This window comes from Taudactylus pleione, unplaced genomic scaffold (genome assembly GCF_031769625.1).
Source record: "Taudactylus pleione unplaced genomic scaffold, aTauple2 ptg000386l, whole genome shotgun sequence".
Classification (NCBI taxonomy): Eukaryota; Metazoa; Chordata; class Amphibia; order Anura; family Myobatrachidae; genus Taudactylus; species Taudactylus pleione.
In genome coordinates this window covers 3,440,181-3,455,597 of record NW_028284787.1, presented here as the reverse complement: position 1 = coordinate 3,455,597, position 15,417 = coordinate 3,440,181, and the positions used below count along the sequence as shown (strand labels likewise).

The 15,417-nt window shown below is 45.7% G+C and overlaps 1 protein-coding gene across 1 annotated transcript in view; it reads left to right on the top strand.

The window, feature by feature from the left end:
* Positions 1-225: 225 nt before the first annotated feature.
* The window catches only part of LOC148507692 (ATP-binding cassette sub-family A member 13-like), a 186,115-nt gene continuing 170,923 nt past the window's right edge, over positions 226-15,417 (top strand). Inside the window, exons 1-2 of the mRNA XM_088445628.1 lie at positions 226-287; positions 15,113-15,366. Coding sequence (XP_088301754.1) covers positions 15,125-15,366 — 242 coding nt within the window. The 5' untranslated portion in view covers positions 226-287; positions 15,113-15,124. The remainder of the gene's footprint in view (positions 288-15,112; positions 15,367-15,417) is intronic.

Sequence of the window (15,417 nt, the reverse complement as noted above, 5' to 3'; positions counted from 1 at the left end):
AATTCATTTTAATTGTAAAAAGTGTTTGGAAAGTTAATGTCAGTTTACAATTACATTTTAGCTGTATACCTTTAGTTAATTATTGTCTAAAACGGCTAGTAAAAGTTAATGCATTCTTGCTTTTCTTTAGGTATGCAACTTTTCCCTGGATGTATCTTGTGTCTGATTTTTTTTCCAGTTCAGATGCTGCATTTATTTCTTATATTTCCATAAACTTTATATCTGGTCTTTGTACTCTGTTGCTGACATTTTTGCCACGATTATTATCTGGAATTTCAAAAGCTGAGGTTAGTAAATAAGCAAAGTAACACATTGCACAGTATTTATTTTTTCTGTAATACTTTTCACAGGAACAGTCAAATTTATTTTTTCCATGTAAAGCTTGGTATTAAATCTGATATATTTATATAGAAAAATCTGAAAACTATTAAATATGCAGTACTTTTCTTATAAACTCAAAATATCAGAAGAACTAATGATTTTCTTATATTTGTTTATTTTTACTGCCCTACAATAATTTTGACTATTACTCTACTGAATCTAATTATTATAGCAAAGTATATTGTAGTACAAATGTTAAAAGTGGTGGTAAAATGTGATTTCAAAAATGGTAACCAAAGTAGAGCTATTTATAGTACCTAGTGCAGTTTCAAAATTGAAAGTATATACACTTTATATAAATGTGCCTAGCTGATTCAGAATGGACAAAAAGGTTGTGACTAAAAAATGGATGAGTAACCATGTATACCAGGTTTTCCCAAACTCGGTCCTCAGTACACCTTAACAGTCCAGGTTTTAAGAACATCCATGCTTATGCACAGATGGTATAGCCAAACTGACTGAGGTACTAATTAAGTCACCTGTGCTTAAACATGAATATCCTTAATACCTGGACTGTTCAGGTGCCTTGTAGACCACTGATGTATACAATTAAAAATTAAGTAATACCTATTTCTACTTCAGGGTCCATATGGTTTCCACAGGATACCTTGGGGTATTGGTGATGATGTCAGGCATCGGGCACCACAGATATAATTTTCAGCCTCCCAGGATGCACTGGGGTCCCCCTCCTATACCCCGTCCCCTAGCCAAGGCATTCAGTTTTCATTGGTGCCCGGCCAGGAGTCAGTTCACTGTCTACAGAGTGGGGCTGTTAACAGCCCCTGAAGATTTTTAAGGCAGCTGTGGCTACACACTGGAGCAGTACAGCATGGACAGTCTGTACAGACGTTCATGCTGTCGCTCCTTCACCCGCCAGACCAGAATGCCGGTACCGATCCGGGGATGCTGGTGGGGGTCTTGGGTCACGGCTAGCGGTGACCCCGGACCGTGGCCGGATCCTATGGGGATAGGAAAGCAGCGGGTCACGCAGAGCATGCCTGCCGGAATAACACAGTCCTGAGTCCCCAGGCAGGGGGCTCCCTTGGGACTGGCTGCGAGTGGAGCCAGGTATTAACCTGCGCTTCCACAGGCCCCAGGGACAGTGGGCTGCAGCAGAGCGGACAGGCTCCAGCATCCCTGGGGTTAAATGCATGCCAGGGGAGCGTGATGGGACTGTAGCATGCCAGGGGAGCCGGCACCTCCCCCACTGCACAGTGCCTCTCCACAGCGGTTTGGAGGGCCGTGTCAGCGCTCCTCCCTGGGCCCACCTCCTCTCTGCTCCTCAGCAGCCATTTTCTTAATAGGAATTGACAACCACTGCTTGATGCTGGATACAGGTGGCTTAGTGGTCCGGATCCCCAGCATACCTCTCCTCCTATTATGTCTGAGTATGCAGTACTGTTTCCTACCAGGCTCTGTGTCTGAGTAGTTGATCACAGTGCTGATAGTGCAGGGATTGTTTTCTGCATTGTATGTGACTTAATGCTAGCACTGTCTGCCTGTACTTTCACTTCTGACTGTCAACCATTTTACTATCCATATTCTTTTTCTGCTAAAGCCCTTGAGGTGTGGTCTTGCAGGGTGTTCATTGCCTCACAGTAAAAATATTTATCTGTGAGGGGAGTCACATGCAGCTCCTTTACACCCATCATGTCTGGGAGTGAACGTGATTTTCCACTCCAGCAAAGTGTGCCACATGCAATGTACCAATAGCAGAGGGTGATGGCAACACTGAGAGTTAATGTAGGGCATGTTATTTACTGTCACACCCGATTTCTGTCACTGTGCCTATACAGAAACTGCCCTGGGCTTGTTTTGCTAAGGCACTTACCACACTTGTGGGCCAGCTGGCAACACCCCCTGCATTTCCCCAAATGGGGTTATCACAGCAGTCGGTAGTGTCATCACCAGGTCTCGCAAGAGCCTGGGTGGGTGAATTCACTGTCCAATATGGTACAACACCTGAAGGATGTTTTGTAGAGGGAGTCATCATTGCGGCCTGCTAAGCGGCCTTAAGTGTCTCAGACGGCTCAGTATGATGCCTATGACATCACGTCTGATGATGGGGAGATTTTTAACTTTTCCGACCAGGAGCCCCCCGTACTAAGGAGGCGGAGTCTTTGTCTAAAACATATATACCATGCCTTACACGGGCAGTCCGTGCTGCCTTGGTTATTGAGCATGACGATCCCCCCGTGGCCAAATCCAAATTCTTCTTCTTTAAGGATAGTAAAGGTGAATCCACTGTATTTCCTCTATCCGGTCAATTAGTGGATCATTTAGAGGAGGCATGGAAATATCCGGGTAAGCAGTGCCAACCTCAGAAATGCTTGGCTTTTGCATACCCCTTTGCGAATAATTATTTTTCCGAATGGGAAACCCCTCCACAAGTGGATTTTCATGTCACATGCCTTGTGAGAAGTGCTACATTGCGCATGCCCTTCATGTTCTCCTTAAAGGATGCTACGGATTGCAAGGTTGAAATATGCCTGAAATCCATTTATTCCCTTGCAGGGGGGGCGTCCAGACCGGCAATGGCCGTGTGCTGGGTAGCCAGAGCAATAGAGCGCTGGGTTGATAGCTTGGAGATGTTTCTAGATGCTGACTCATCACCAGAGCAGGTGGAGTTAGTGGGTGACCTCAGAGACTCAGCCACATACATTAATGAGGCAGCCTTGGATATAGGGCTTCTCACTTCAAGAATCTCCTCAGAAGCAGTGGCGGCTCGCCGCACCCTATGGTTGCGCTCTTGGAAAGTGGTCGCAGATTCCAAAAAGGGATTGGAATGCTTGAATGGACAGGTCCTGTTTGGCCCTGATCTGGACAAAATTGTGGCCATTCTGGCAGCAGCTAAGTCTGCGTGTCTGCCATCGGCTACAGTCCCATCAGAGTCTGGTAAATCATCCTTTCAACACTTATAGGGCCCAGGGTAAGTCCAAAGTGCAGTCCTTTCCTAGGCAGGTAGGGGCCAAGAAATCTGCCAAGCCAAAGAAGCAGGCTTGGAGTACAAGACGTCCTACTCCCAAGTTGGATGAAAAGCCTTCAGCCTGATGGGATGTGCCTCCCCTTAGGGGAACCCCAAAGTGGGAGGCCGGCTTGTTCAGTTCACCCAGTGCTGGTGTCTCACAACTGTGGACACTTGGGTAAGAAAAGTGGTCACTCAGGGGTATGCCCTCTCCTTCTGACGGAGGCCTCCAAGCTGGTTTTTCACCACAGGACTTCAGTCAGATCAAGACAAGGCCCAGGAATTCTGGAAGGTGATCCACTCTATGCTCCAGGCTGGAGTTATACTGCCATTCCCATTGTCCCAGAGAGGATCGGGGTATTATTCCAATCTCTTTCTGGTACAGAAGCCCAATGGGTCTTACAGGCCCATCCTCAACCTCAAATCACTCAACAAATTATTGAGGGTTCCTCAGTTCAGGATGGAGACCCTGCATTCCATCATTTTGGTGATGGAGCCTGGGGATGGTGTCGCTAGATATTTAGGATGCCTACCTGCATATCCCCATTGTCTCAGCACACCAGTTTCCTCAGGTTTGCAGTAGTTGACCAACACTTCCAATTTCAGGCACTGCCCTTTGGTCTTGTCACAGCACCTCGAGTGTTTACCAAAGTCATGGCAGTTATGGCAGCCCACCTGAGGATGCAGGGGGTCTGCATGTTGCCCTATCTGGATGACCTCCTATTGTTGGCAAGATCTCCAGAGATCCTTCGGGCACCATCTGCAACTGACAGTCTCTGTGTTGCAGGTGCACGGCTGGCTGATAAACTGGTTCCATCACAGAGAATGCTCCATATAGGAGCCCTGTTGGATTCCCATCATCAGAGGATCTTTGTGATGGAGGAAAAGATCTCTGTTTTGCAGGCAGAAGTAGGCAGTTGCCTGCAGAGTCGCCGGGTGTCTATTCACTCAGCGATGAGGTTACTTGGATCCATGGTGTCGATGTTCAACATGGTGGAGTTTGCCCAGTTTCACTCCAGACCTCTGCAGAAGTTGATCCTCTCCAGATGGAATTGGTTGCCCCAACGGATAAAGACACAGACAATGGTGCTTTCACCAGAGGTACGTCTGTCTCTAGCCTGGTGGCTGCAGACTACTCACCTGAACAGGGGGCGCCCCTTTTGGATTGTGGACTGGGTCCTTATGACAATGGGCGCCAGCCTCCGAGGTTGGGAAGCAGTGATGGGTCCACACTTCTTCCAGGGTAGGTGGATGCCAGCAGAATCTGCACTTCCAATAAACATCTTGGAACTAAGGGCAGTATTCAAAGCTCTCCAACAAGCAAGACATGTCCTCCACGGAAAACCTGTGCAGGTGCAGTCGGACAATGCCACCACGGTGGCTTACATAGACTGCCAAGGAGGAACCCACAGTCAGGCGTCCCTGACAGAGGTGACCCGCATTCTAGCATGGGCGGAAGGCAATCTCCCTGCCACCTTGGCAGTGTACATACCAGGAGTCCTGAACTGGGAAGCAGAATTTCTCAGCCATCAAGACATGCATCCAGAAGAGTGGTCTCTTCACTAGGAGGTGTTTCAGCTACAGGTGAACAAGTGGGGCCTTCAGAGATAGACCTCATGGCCTCCTGACACAACAACAAGCTTTCTGTGTATGGGTCAAGAACAAGAGACACAGAGGCAATTCTGGTAGACACTCTGTCGGTCCAGTGGACCTTCCAGTTTGCATACCTCTTCCTCTGTTCTCCCTTCTTCCTCGAATGATTCGCAAATTCAAGCAGGCACGCTCCGGCTGATAGCTCCAGCGTGGCCCAGATGGCACTGGTACTCAGTTCTCTGGAGTCTATCCATAGACGCTCCAATGCTGTGGCCTCTATGTCTGGACCTGTTGTCTCAGGGTCCTTGCCATCATCCAGATGAGGGTCGTCTGTCTTTGATGGTGTGGCTGTTGAGACTGCCCTCTTGAGGTCCAGGGGTTTTTCCAGCTCTGTAGTTAACACCATGCTTAGAGCTCGGAAGCTGGCTTCTGCAAGAATTTACCACTGAGTGTGGCATACTTTTTTTGAATGGGGTTGCCCTAAAGGCTATGATCCTCAGGTTTTTAGGATATCCAGGGTTTTGGCTTTCCTACAGGTGGGCTTAGATCATGGTCTTCGCCTTGCTTCCCTTATGGTGCAGGTTTCTGCCCTCTCAGTGTGGTTTCAGCATAGGATTGCTACACTTCCTGATGTCCGCACCTTTCTGCAAAGTGTACTTTGCATACAGCCTCCCTTTGTTCCACCTGTGACTCCTTGGGACTTGGCTGTGCCCCTGAGGGCTCTCCAAGGACCACCATATGAACCACTGGGCTCAGTGGATTTAAAATGGCATAACAGCTAAAACTGTGTTTCTTCTGGCCATTGCTTTGGCCAGCAGGGTGTCAGATTTGCGGGCTCTCTCATGTCGCCCTCCCTTTCTGATTTTCCATAGGGACAGGGCAGTGTTTTGCACTTGCCCTGGGTTCCTACCTAAGGTGGTATCTAATTTCCACATCAATGAGGAAATCATAGTACTGGCCTTTAATTCCCCAGACCTCTCTGCTGGTGAGGCCTCCTTGGATGTGGTACAGGCTTTACAAGGCAAGGCTGGTAGCTACCTGGGTTGGATTCACAGGTCACTTGACCTGGTTTATTTTTCAGGGACCATTCTCTGCTGAGCTGCTACCTGGGACAACCCAGCAATAACCTGAGTTTTTGCAGCAGTAGAAAAGGGGTATAATTTACCTAACACTGTTTTATCACTTTGGGCTCTATTTATTAACATTATTTTTACAAAAATAAAGTGAAAAAGGGTGTTTTCACCTAAAGTTACTAAAGGGCAACTGAAGTAGAATTCATAAAATTCTACTCCAAGCCCTAGTTATAACTTTATATTTAGTAATCAGATTGCATTTCCCATAATTGTAATGGGAAATGCAATCTGTGGGCAAGTTACTAAGAATAAATTTTTAAAAATACCAGGGGATGCCCTGTAATAATAATAATGCCACCTGGTGGTGGCATTATCCAGGGACTCCCCTGGTTACTGGACCTGCTCCACTCTAACAGGCAGAGCAGAGCCTGGAGGCAGCCCCAGTGATCAGTTGTGTGATCTAAACAGACCACACACTGATCACTTCTTAAAAAAAAGCAAAAATAAAATAGTAAAAATAAAAAACTTACCAGAGTCCAGGGACTGGAGATCGGGGCTCTGGTGTTTCCAATGATGTCATCCCTCTGGTTAGCTGTTCTCCCATCCTGCATTGGGACCTGGTCAGCTGACTGGGTCCAAGTGCAGGATGGAAGATCAGCTGACTGGAGTCACGGAGTACATCACCAGAGCACTGATCACCAGAAGTGTAATTAAGGGAAGGGGGGTTCGTGATGGTGGGGCTTAGTGGTGGCCAGTCAGCACATGCACGGGCACTTGTCACGGTATTTTTTGCAAAAATGCTGAGATATGTCTGCATAGGGGATTTTTAGTAAATCTCTGTGATATTGGTGATAACATTTCAATCTGCATCAGTGGCGTAACTAGGGTAGGACCGGCAAGGCAAGTGCCCTGGGCACCGTGGGACCAGCAGCATGGGGGGCGCTACCGGCCACGGTACCAGCCCAGCCTAATTACCCAGTGTACTGCCAACCGCAGTGAGTGCGGTCAGCACTACACATTTACACAGGACCAGCGCTAGGCTTCCCTGTTCCCAGCACCAGTCCTGTGCTCCACAGTCAAGCCCCTTTCCTGCTCCTGAGTGCTTACCCAACGTGCCAGATGGAGGGTGGGAGGCGAACTCAGGCTGTGCATTTTTATACACACATCGGCACCAGCGTGGCGGCGATGTGTGTGTTAACCAGCAGCCAATGAGAGTCAGACAGACTCTCATTGACTGCTGCAGCACCCACTGCAAGAGCCAGGCTGGAGCTCACTCATGAGCTCCACCTTCCTGCTCCTGCAGTAGGCAATGGGAGAGACATCATGACGTCTCTCCCATAATGCAGAGAGCGCCAGCCCAGGAAGACTGACGCGCGGATGACAGCGGGAGCCAGAGCAGGGATTCAGGTAAATTTTTTTCCCATTTTTTTTATTTGTTGGCTCTACAGGGGCACTACTGTGGGAGGGGGGACTACTACTGGGGTCACTACTGTGGGAGGGACTACTACTCGAGGCGGAACTACTACTGGGGAGGTCCTACTATTGGAGGCACTGCATCAGGAGGGGAACCTCTACTGGGGGGGCTACTACTGGGGGCAGTGCATTGGGAGGGGAGACCTCTACTGAGGGGGCTTACTACTGGGGGCACTGCACTGTGGCGACCACTACTGGTGGCACTGGATAGGGGGGGATCACTACTGGGGGCAATGCATGGGGGGACTACTACTGGGGGCACTATATAAGGTGCTTACTATTGGGGCACAAGGGCTACTGCACTGGGGGGACCACTACTGGGGGCATTAAATAGGTAGGAGCACTACAGGGGGCACTGGATAGGGGGGATCACTACTGGGGGCCTGCATAAGGGGGACCACTACTGGGGGCACTGCATAGGGAGGGAGTACTACTGGGGGCACTATATAAAGGGCATTGCATAGGGGGTACCACTACTGGGGACACTGCATGGGTGGGACTACTACTGGGGGCACTATATAAGGGGCACTGCATAGGAGGGATTGTATAAGGGGACTGCATTAAGGTGCAGAGTGATGAGAAAGGGGTGTGTCATGTTGACACATCCATTTTTAAGTGACCATGCCCTTTTGACCATGCCCATTTTTTGCCGCGCACGCACATGGGGGGCTCCATTTTTACATTTGCCCTGGGCTCCAAATACCCTAGTTATGCTTCTGATCTGCATTCAATATGCAGATTGTAGTAAATAGAGGCCTTAACCTTTTTATTGACTGCATTGTTAAATGTCAATGCATAACTTTACCTGAGCCTTGAATTTTCATGTCAATTTCAATACAATCATTTAAATATAATATATCATACCTCACCTTTGCTTTTAGGATATTGGTTTAGAATATGAATGTAAAAAGTGCTAATTCAGATGCAATTGTAAAGATTAAACTACTAAGAGTACTATATGAAGTATTTTTTATGTGTGCCCTCACTTGTAAATTACTTGATTACTTGAAAAAAAAAATCAGTATGGTGCCAGTCTTTACCTATTATGTCTGATTAGGTTGCAAAGCTCAGAGAACAGAAATGGAAAAAGTTGTTAATAATATTGATTTATAATTAATCATTTTAGATGTGCAAACAATTTCTAGGCATAAGCAAGAGCTCCAAAAGTGCAATCTACTTAAATAGATAACAGGATGTTCTTTACCCTCTTTGTTTTGAGACAGAACATCATCTTTCCCTACATCTGATGCATCTGTTTGCACTGCAAATTCATATTTAAAGTCAGGTGTCCTCAGAACTGGTTGGGTGCACAATGCTACCTTCAATGCCAGAAAAGTATTTTCTGCTTTAGGATTCCACTTAACTATAACTGACTATTTACCGTTGGTCAGGTTAGTCAAAGGGATAGGAATAGTAGTAAAATTGTGTATACATCTTTTATAATGCACTGAGATTCTTAGAAAAGCTCTCACCTGCTTCTTATTTAGGGGTCATGACCAAATTTATTTTGCCTCAATTTTATTAAGTTTCGGCTTTATAAAATCTCTCCCTATGATGCATCCAAGATACTTCACCTCTTCCAACCCTAAGCAAAACTCTTCTTGGTTGGTCAATCCTGCCTCACAGATGGAGTCCAACACTACATGAACAATGTGTAAGTGAGACTACCAATCAGGGCTATATATGATTACATCATTGAGATAAGCAGCAGCATACTGTCTATGAGGCTTAGAATTGTATCCACCATCTTTTGAAAGGAGTTGGGTTACCCATATAGCACAAATGGCAACATCTTGTATTGGAACAGACCCTCTAGTGCAGAAAAAGCTGTCTTTTCTCTTGCACTGTCTGTCAATGGCACTTGCCAGTGCCATTTATTTAAGTCTAGAGTGGATAGGTTTTGTGCTTTTCCCAACCATTCAATTAGTTCATCCACAAGAGGCATTGGGTAGGCATCAAACTTAAATACACTGTTCAATTTATGAATATCATTGCAGAACCATAAACTCCAGTCAGGTTTTGGAATGAGTGCAATGGGACTTGACCATTCATTATGTTACTCTCCAATTATATCAAAATCAAACATTTTTTATATTTCTTTATACACTGCGTCTTGTTGTGCTTATGGTATTATGTAGTGTTTTAGGTTAACCTTAGCCCCTGTTTAATGACTGTTGTTTTACCAGGTATGTCAGAAAACAAATCTCTATTTCTTATGAGAATGTCTTTAGCCTCATACTGTTGAATAGTTGAGAGGGTTTTTACTATTGTTACTTCAGGGGCCAAAGGTGCTAAGGTTACGGGATGGACAGTGGTAGCTGACATACATTGTTCCAGCTGTTGCAAGCAACCAGATTCCTGTCTTGTCTGTGTTTAGCTAATAGCCTGTCATTCCTGTCTGTCTGTGTTTGTCTTAGGTGCTCACTAATCACCATCTGTCTGTGTGCAACTCAGAGGCACACTAGCCTGTGATTAGGAATAGCTCTCTGCCAGAAATGGCTTTGATTGGACCCTGTATTCCTTAAGTTACAGCCAGCCCTTCGCTCCATGCTGGTGATATTGTCTGACATGTTATGCTTGTTGGTCTTTTCTTAGAAGCCTGAGTTCTAGCGAGGTTTCCTAGTTCTGAAGTTCTGATGTCCTATACCTGCCAGTAGGATCTGTACCTGCCAGTGTGTTTTACAGCCATGTATCCATCTGTCTATGTCCTCAGTTTGGACTCTCCAAAGCAGTTTCTCTGCAGTTGCAGTTTATCTCTTTGCTGCCCACGACATCTCCATACCACAGCCTGTACATCAGTTTGCTCTCAAGCCACATCTCGGCTGTCATAGCTGCACCTCAGCCCACAAGGCCGCATTACAGCCTGTACATCTTTCAGCTCCCAAGCTGCATCTCGGCAGTCATAGATGCACCTCGGCCCGCAATGCTGCAACACAGCCTGTACATCTATCGGCTCTCAAGATGCATCTCGGTGGTCATAGCCGCACCTCGGCCCACAAGGCCGCATCACAGCCTGTACATCAATCAGCTCCCAAGCTGCATCTCGGCTGTCATAGCTGCACCTCAGCACACATCACAGCTTGTACATCTATTAGCTCTCCAGCTGCACTTCAGCTCTCAAAGCCACACAATGGCCCTCAAGGCCGCTCCGTGTTGTTTCTGCCATACGTCGGCCCTCAAGGCCGCATCTTGTACCTAGTCCTTGTATGTCTGGATTATGATTGCTATTGGCCTGTCTTGTCCTGTCAGTTATCTTGCCTGTTTAGTCTATGTTTCTTATTTGCCAGTCCTGTCTGGTCTAGTCCTGTCTAAATCCTGCAATAACACAGTTCAGGCCACTCCTGCAGTGCAGTTTGTATTTTTTGTCACATCGTTCCTTGTCTAAACAACCCAGCTGCACCATAAGTACCAAGACATTCCTGAGGTTGTTGTAATCTGTCACTGTTTGAGTTCTGAGTCCATATCATCAATGTTTGTACCATTCACTCTCAGTCGCACTCCAGTAAGTACCAGTAGTGGAAGGACTGCCACTCCTTTTTTCTGTCGTATTCTTGGTCAGCAGACCTGCAGTCACTCATCAGTTGTGTAAGTCTCTACTGCTGGAGGCGTAAGTCCAGGCAGCCACCTAAGTACCGGTGTGCAAATAAATCACTAAGGGCTCTAGAGATCTTACACAACCATGTGAGATCCGTGACGTTACCACACTAAGCACTTTGTCCCCAGGAACAAAGGGGAATAATTGGGTATTACATATGTGTACCCTTTGTTGTGCCTGTTGGGCCTGTTCCAATGCTCTCTTACTATTGGCACCATTTGAGCTATCTTTGCTGCATCTTGGAAACATGTTCAATGACAGTTTTATAATGATTAGGTTGCCCCTTCCATGTCTCTTTCGCAATATTTCAGAATCCCCTAGGGTCTCTCCCATACACCAAATCAAAAGCCAAGAACCCCGTGGAAGATTGTGGAACCTCTTTAATGGCCAGCTTTAACTATGGTAATAAATAATTCCAATATTTCCCATCTTTATCTACCACTTTCTTAAGCATTTTGTTATTCTTAAGCACAACTCTTTCATGATTCTTGACATAAATGGGGTACCCTGATCAGTTAGGATTCCTTAGGTATTTCCACTCTGCTAAAGAAATGTACTAGTTCTCTAGCAATTGTATTTATAAACTTATTGTGCAATATTATTGCTTCCAGATATCTGGTTACATAATCCATTACTACTAAAATATATTAATCATCCTGGGCACAATGTATTAGAGGTCCATCAAATCTATACTGTAGCTATACTCTCAAAAGGGACCTCAATAATGGGTTTTGGGACAATTTTTCATCTAAAATGTGGCCTGGGAGTACTTACAATTACAGTATTCATATACAGTACATCTTTATGGCCAGAAAAAAACCACTGCAAAATTCTCTAAGAATTTTTCTACCCCTAGCTGTCCTGTGGTTACTTGACCATGAGCCAGGTCTAATACCATTCTAATACTGTTCTTCAATATGACTTAGGAACTATCAATTTTTGCACAATATATTCCCCTTCCTTGGACACTTGGTACAACAAACCTTGACATACTACCATGTGAGGGTACACAAATCTGCTATCATGCTCTACTGGGTTTCCATAATCCACTTTTACTTTAGTCTTTACCAGAGTAGGGTCTTTTAACTATTCTGAGGCAAAGATTTATTTTCTTACTTGAAGATCAGGCACACAGTCAACTGGTTCAATAACATTTTCTACTTCCATAAGAGGGACATAATCCAGCGCTCCACTGCTGTTCTTGTCATTCTGTAACTCCCCAATAATGCTTGAAAAGGGAGCACTTAGGCTCTGGTAACACTCCCACTGTTTCAGTAACATTAACAAATGGGTCTGGGCTATTTACCTCTGTAAAATAATTGGTTTCCAACAGCTTCCAGGAGTTGAAAAAAATCTCTCCCTAATATAGCATCATACATCAAAGAAGGAATTAATACTACAGTGGGACCACATTATTTTTCTATGTTCACTTCAGCTGTAACATAGGACCTCATTCAGAGCTGCTCGCTGCTGGTGGGTGCTCGCTCTGAACATGGGCATTTTTTTTTTCTCCGGCCACTCACAAAGCTGTGGGAGACCACCCACAGCTTGTGTGAGAGGCCAGGAGACCATTGCAATAATCACGACCATTGGGCTTGCGACGAGACCCTGGGGTAGGGTCTAGCTGCCGCAAGCCCGAGTGGACTTCCTGCTCTAATAGAGAAGGAAGTTCACTACTGACATCACTAGTGATGTCAGTAACCCCTCCCAACAAACATCAGGGGTACCTAAGGGAACACCTGCGTTTGTCCAGCCACCCCCCCTACCCGCCCACAAAACGGGGCGAGCTGTAAATCGTCTTGGTTTGAGCCACGTAGTGACTGAGCTTCAGTCACTCAGCAGGGCTTGCACATGCCAGACACGTCGCATGCACTGGGCATTAACATCAAGCTTGCTTGCGAGCGCACAGCACTTGCGAGCGGCTCTGAATTGGGCCCAAAATACCAAGTATCCCTGTGTATGCAGGTTACACCAATGGTTTCTCCAGACATTTTGAAAGGTTCATCAACTTGACTTTGACTAGAGTAACAAGGCTAGCAGAATCTAACAGAGCCTCTACCTATTTACCTACAGTGATTATACATATTTGTTTATCTGGCTCAGCCTGACAGCCTGCAGTGCAGACTAGCTGAGCAAAGAAAAATACTCTGTGATTAACTGATTTTCGGAGAGCAGATACTGCCACACATCAGCAACCTTTCCCATCAGTGGTGTAACTTCAACCCAGGTGCCTGGATGCAAGATAAATGATGGTGCCATTTACCACCCCCCCAGCACCTATGCCAGCCCCAGCTGCCACCACCCTCCTATGCAGTTCCTCTTATACAGTGCCCCCAGTAGTGCCTCATACAGTGCACCCAGTAGTGCCCCCCCTTATGCAGTGCCCTCGATAGTGCTCCTTATCCATTACCCCATATACAGTGCCCCTCAGTAGTGGTCCCCCTATGTAGTGCCCCTTATACAGTGCCCTCTGTCCTCCTGCTCAGCACTATGGAAGAAACATCATGACGTCTCTCCCATCACCACTGTGGGAGCTGGAAAGTGGAGATCATGAGTGAGCTCTGCCTGGCTACCTCCATGGATACAGCAGCTGAGAGTCTGTCTGACTCTTGTTGGCTACTAAAACAAACACATCGCAGGCAACATCTTTGTTACTGATCAGCGGGCAGGGGGGGTTTCTGTTTACTCAGAAACCCTCCCTGCATGCACATATGGTACTCAGGTGGTTCACGGAGGACACATGCTATGTGATGTCCATGACCATAGAGCACTCCGGCAGCAGCAGCTCATGGAGGTGGAGCACTGATCAGCAGCGGCGGTCCACCTTCATGCGGCTCCTCAGCACTACAACAAGTAGACACGGAATGACAGGGGGACAATGGAGCCGGGTGTTCCCTTAAGGGCTGGCACCCGGCAGCAATTGACTCCATTGTCTCCTGGAGATCTGCCACTGATACCCATGTTCTCAGCCAATCAGCCCCTCCCTATTTTTTGATGGATTTCCCGTCAGTGACCTGGACAAACTACTGTGCCGTGTAACTGCTGCACACTGTGCAGCAGGCCAGTCCATCAGGATTTTTTATTTTTTCAAGGGTCAGGATGCTACATGGAATGTAGAAGATGCGATCCATGCATTTTGTTTATAATAAATTGCTGAAAGAAGGAAGTGTGGGGAACAGTTTTTTTAAATACATGTATACAATATTTGATGTGTGTGTCTTGTGTTTATTTTAACATTTTCTAAACAGGTGCACTTGTAAAAAAAACCAATATTATTAACTCTTTATTTACCATTACCTTTGTACCCACTGCCACAAGGGGTGACCCCATTTTTATGGGTCCTAACTTTTCACTGGGCTGACCAGTTTGGAGCTGGTTTCCATTATAGCAGTGGGACCCATGCTGGTTCAAAAATGTGGAACCCACACAATTTTTAGCCCTATTTTATAACAGACCAGACTCAGAGGTCCAGGGCTGGTTATTAATTGGGGGGTGGGGGAGAAACCCCACACATTTTTCCTAAATGTAACTATTTCTTCTATTTTTTACATAAAACAAAGCCTGAAGAAAACCTACTGAACTGTGCAGTGCTTTCAGCCTATCCAACAAGGCTGACCAGCTTCAGGGACGAATAGGAAGTCAGAAGTAAAGTTGGAATATGACAGGGAGGGACTTACTGTATATGTAATCCAAAACACATGAGTTCCAACAATCCCAGAATTATGAAGTTTGAGACAGGTCTCATTTGAGACCTGAATTTGTTGAGAGGAACCATGCCATGCCTCAGTTCGACTCAGAACCCCCAAGTGCTGTAGTGTTAGGATTGCACAGAATATAACCTGCTCATCTCTAATTAAAACTGATGCATAATGAAATGTGTGATGTTGCAAACACTTATAAATATGAAAAATGTAAAGACAGCCTCATTTTTTGTATTTTTTTTGTCATGTGTATTCTATGTCCTCATATTTTTCATATTTTTCAAAATCAAGCCTTCATTAAGCAATAACCATTGTTTTTCTCTTCATATAGACTTTGACTCAAATGCATAAAATACTTAAATGGACTTTCCTAGCATTTCCACAATTTTGTCTTGGTCATGGACTGATGGAGCTTGCCTTTAGGCAGGTGAAAGTTGATCTTACTAAAAGCTTTGGAACTGATTCCTACAGCAGTCCATTTGAGTTGGAGTTCCTTGGTTGGGTATTTATGGCAATGGCGATACAAGGCACCATTTTCCAGTTACTGAGACTTGGAATGAATGGACAGTCATTTGAAAGACAACGGTAAGATGTGTATATATATATATATATATATATATATATATATATATATAT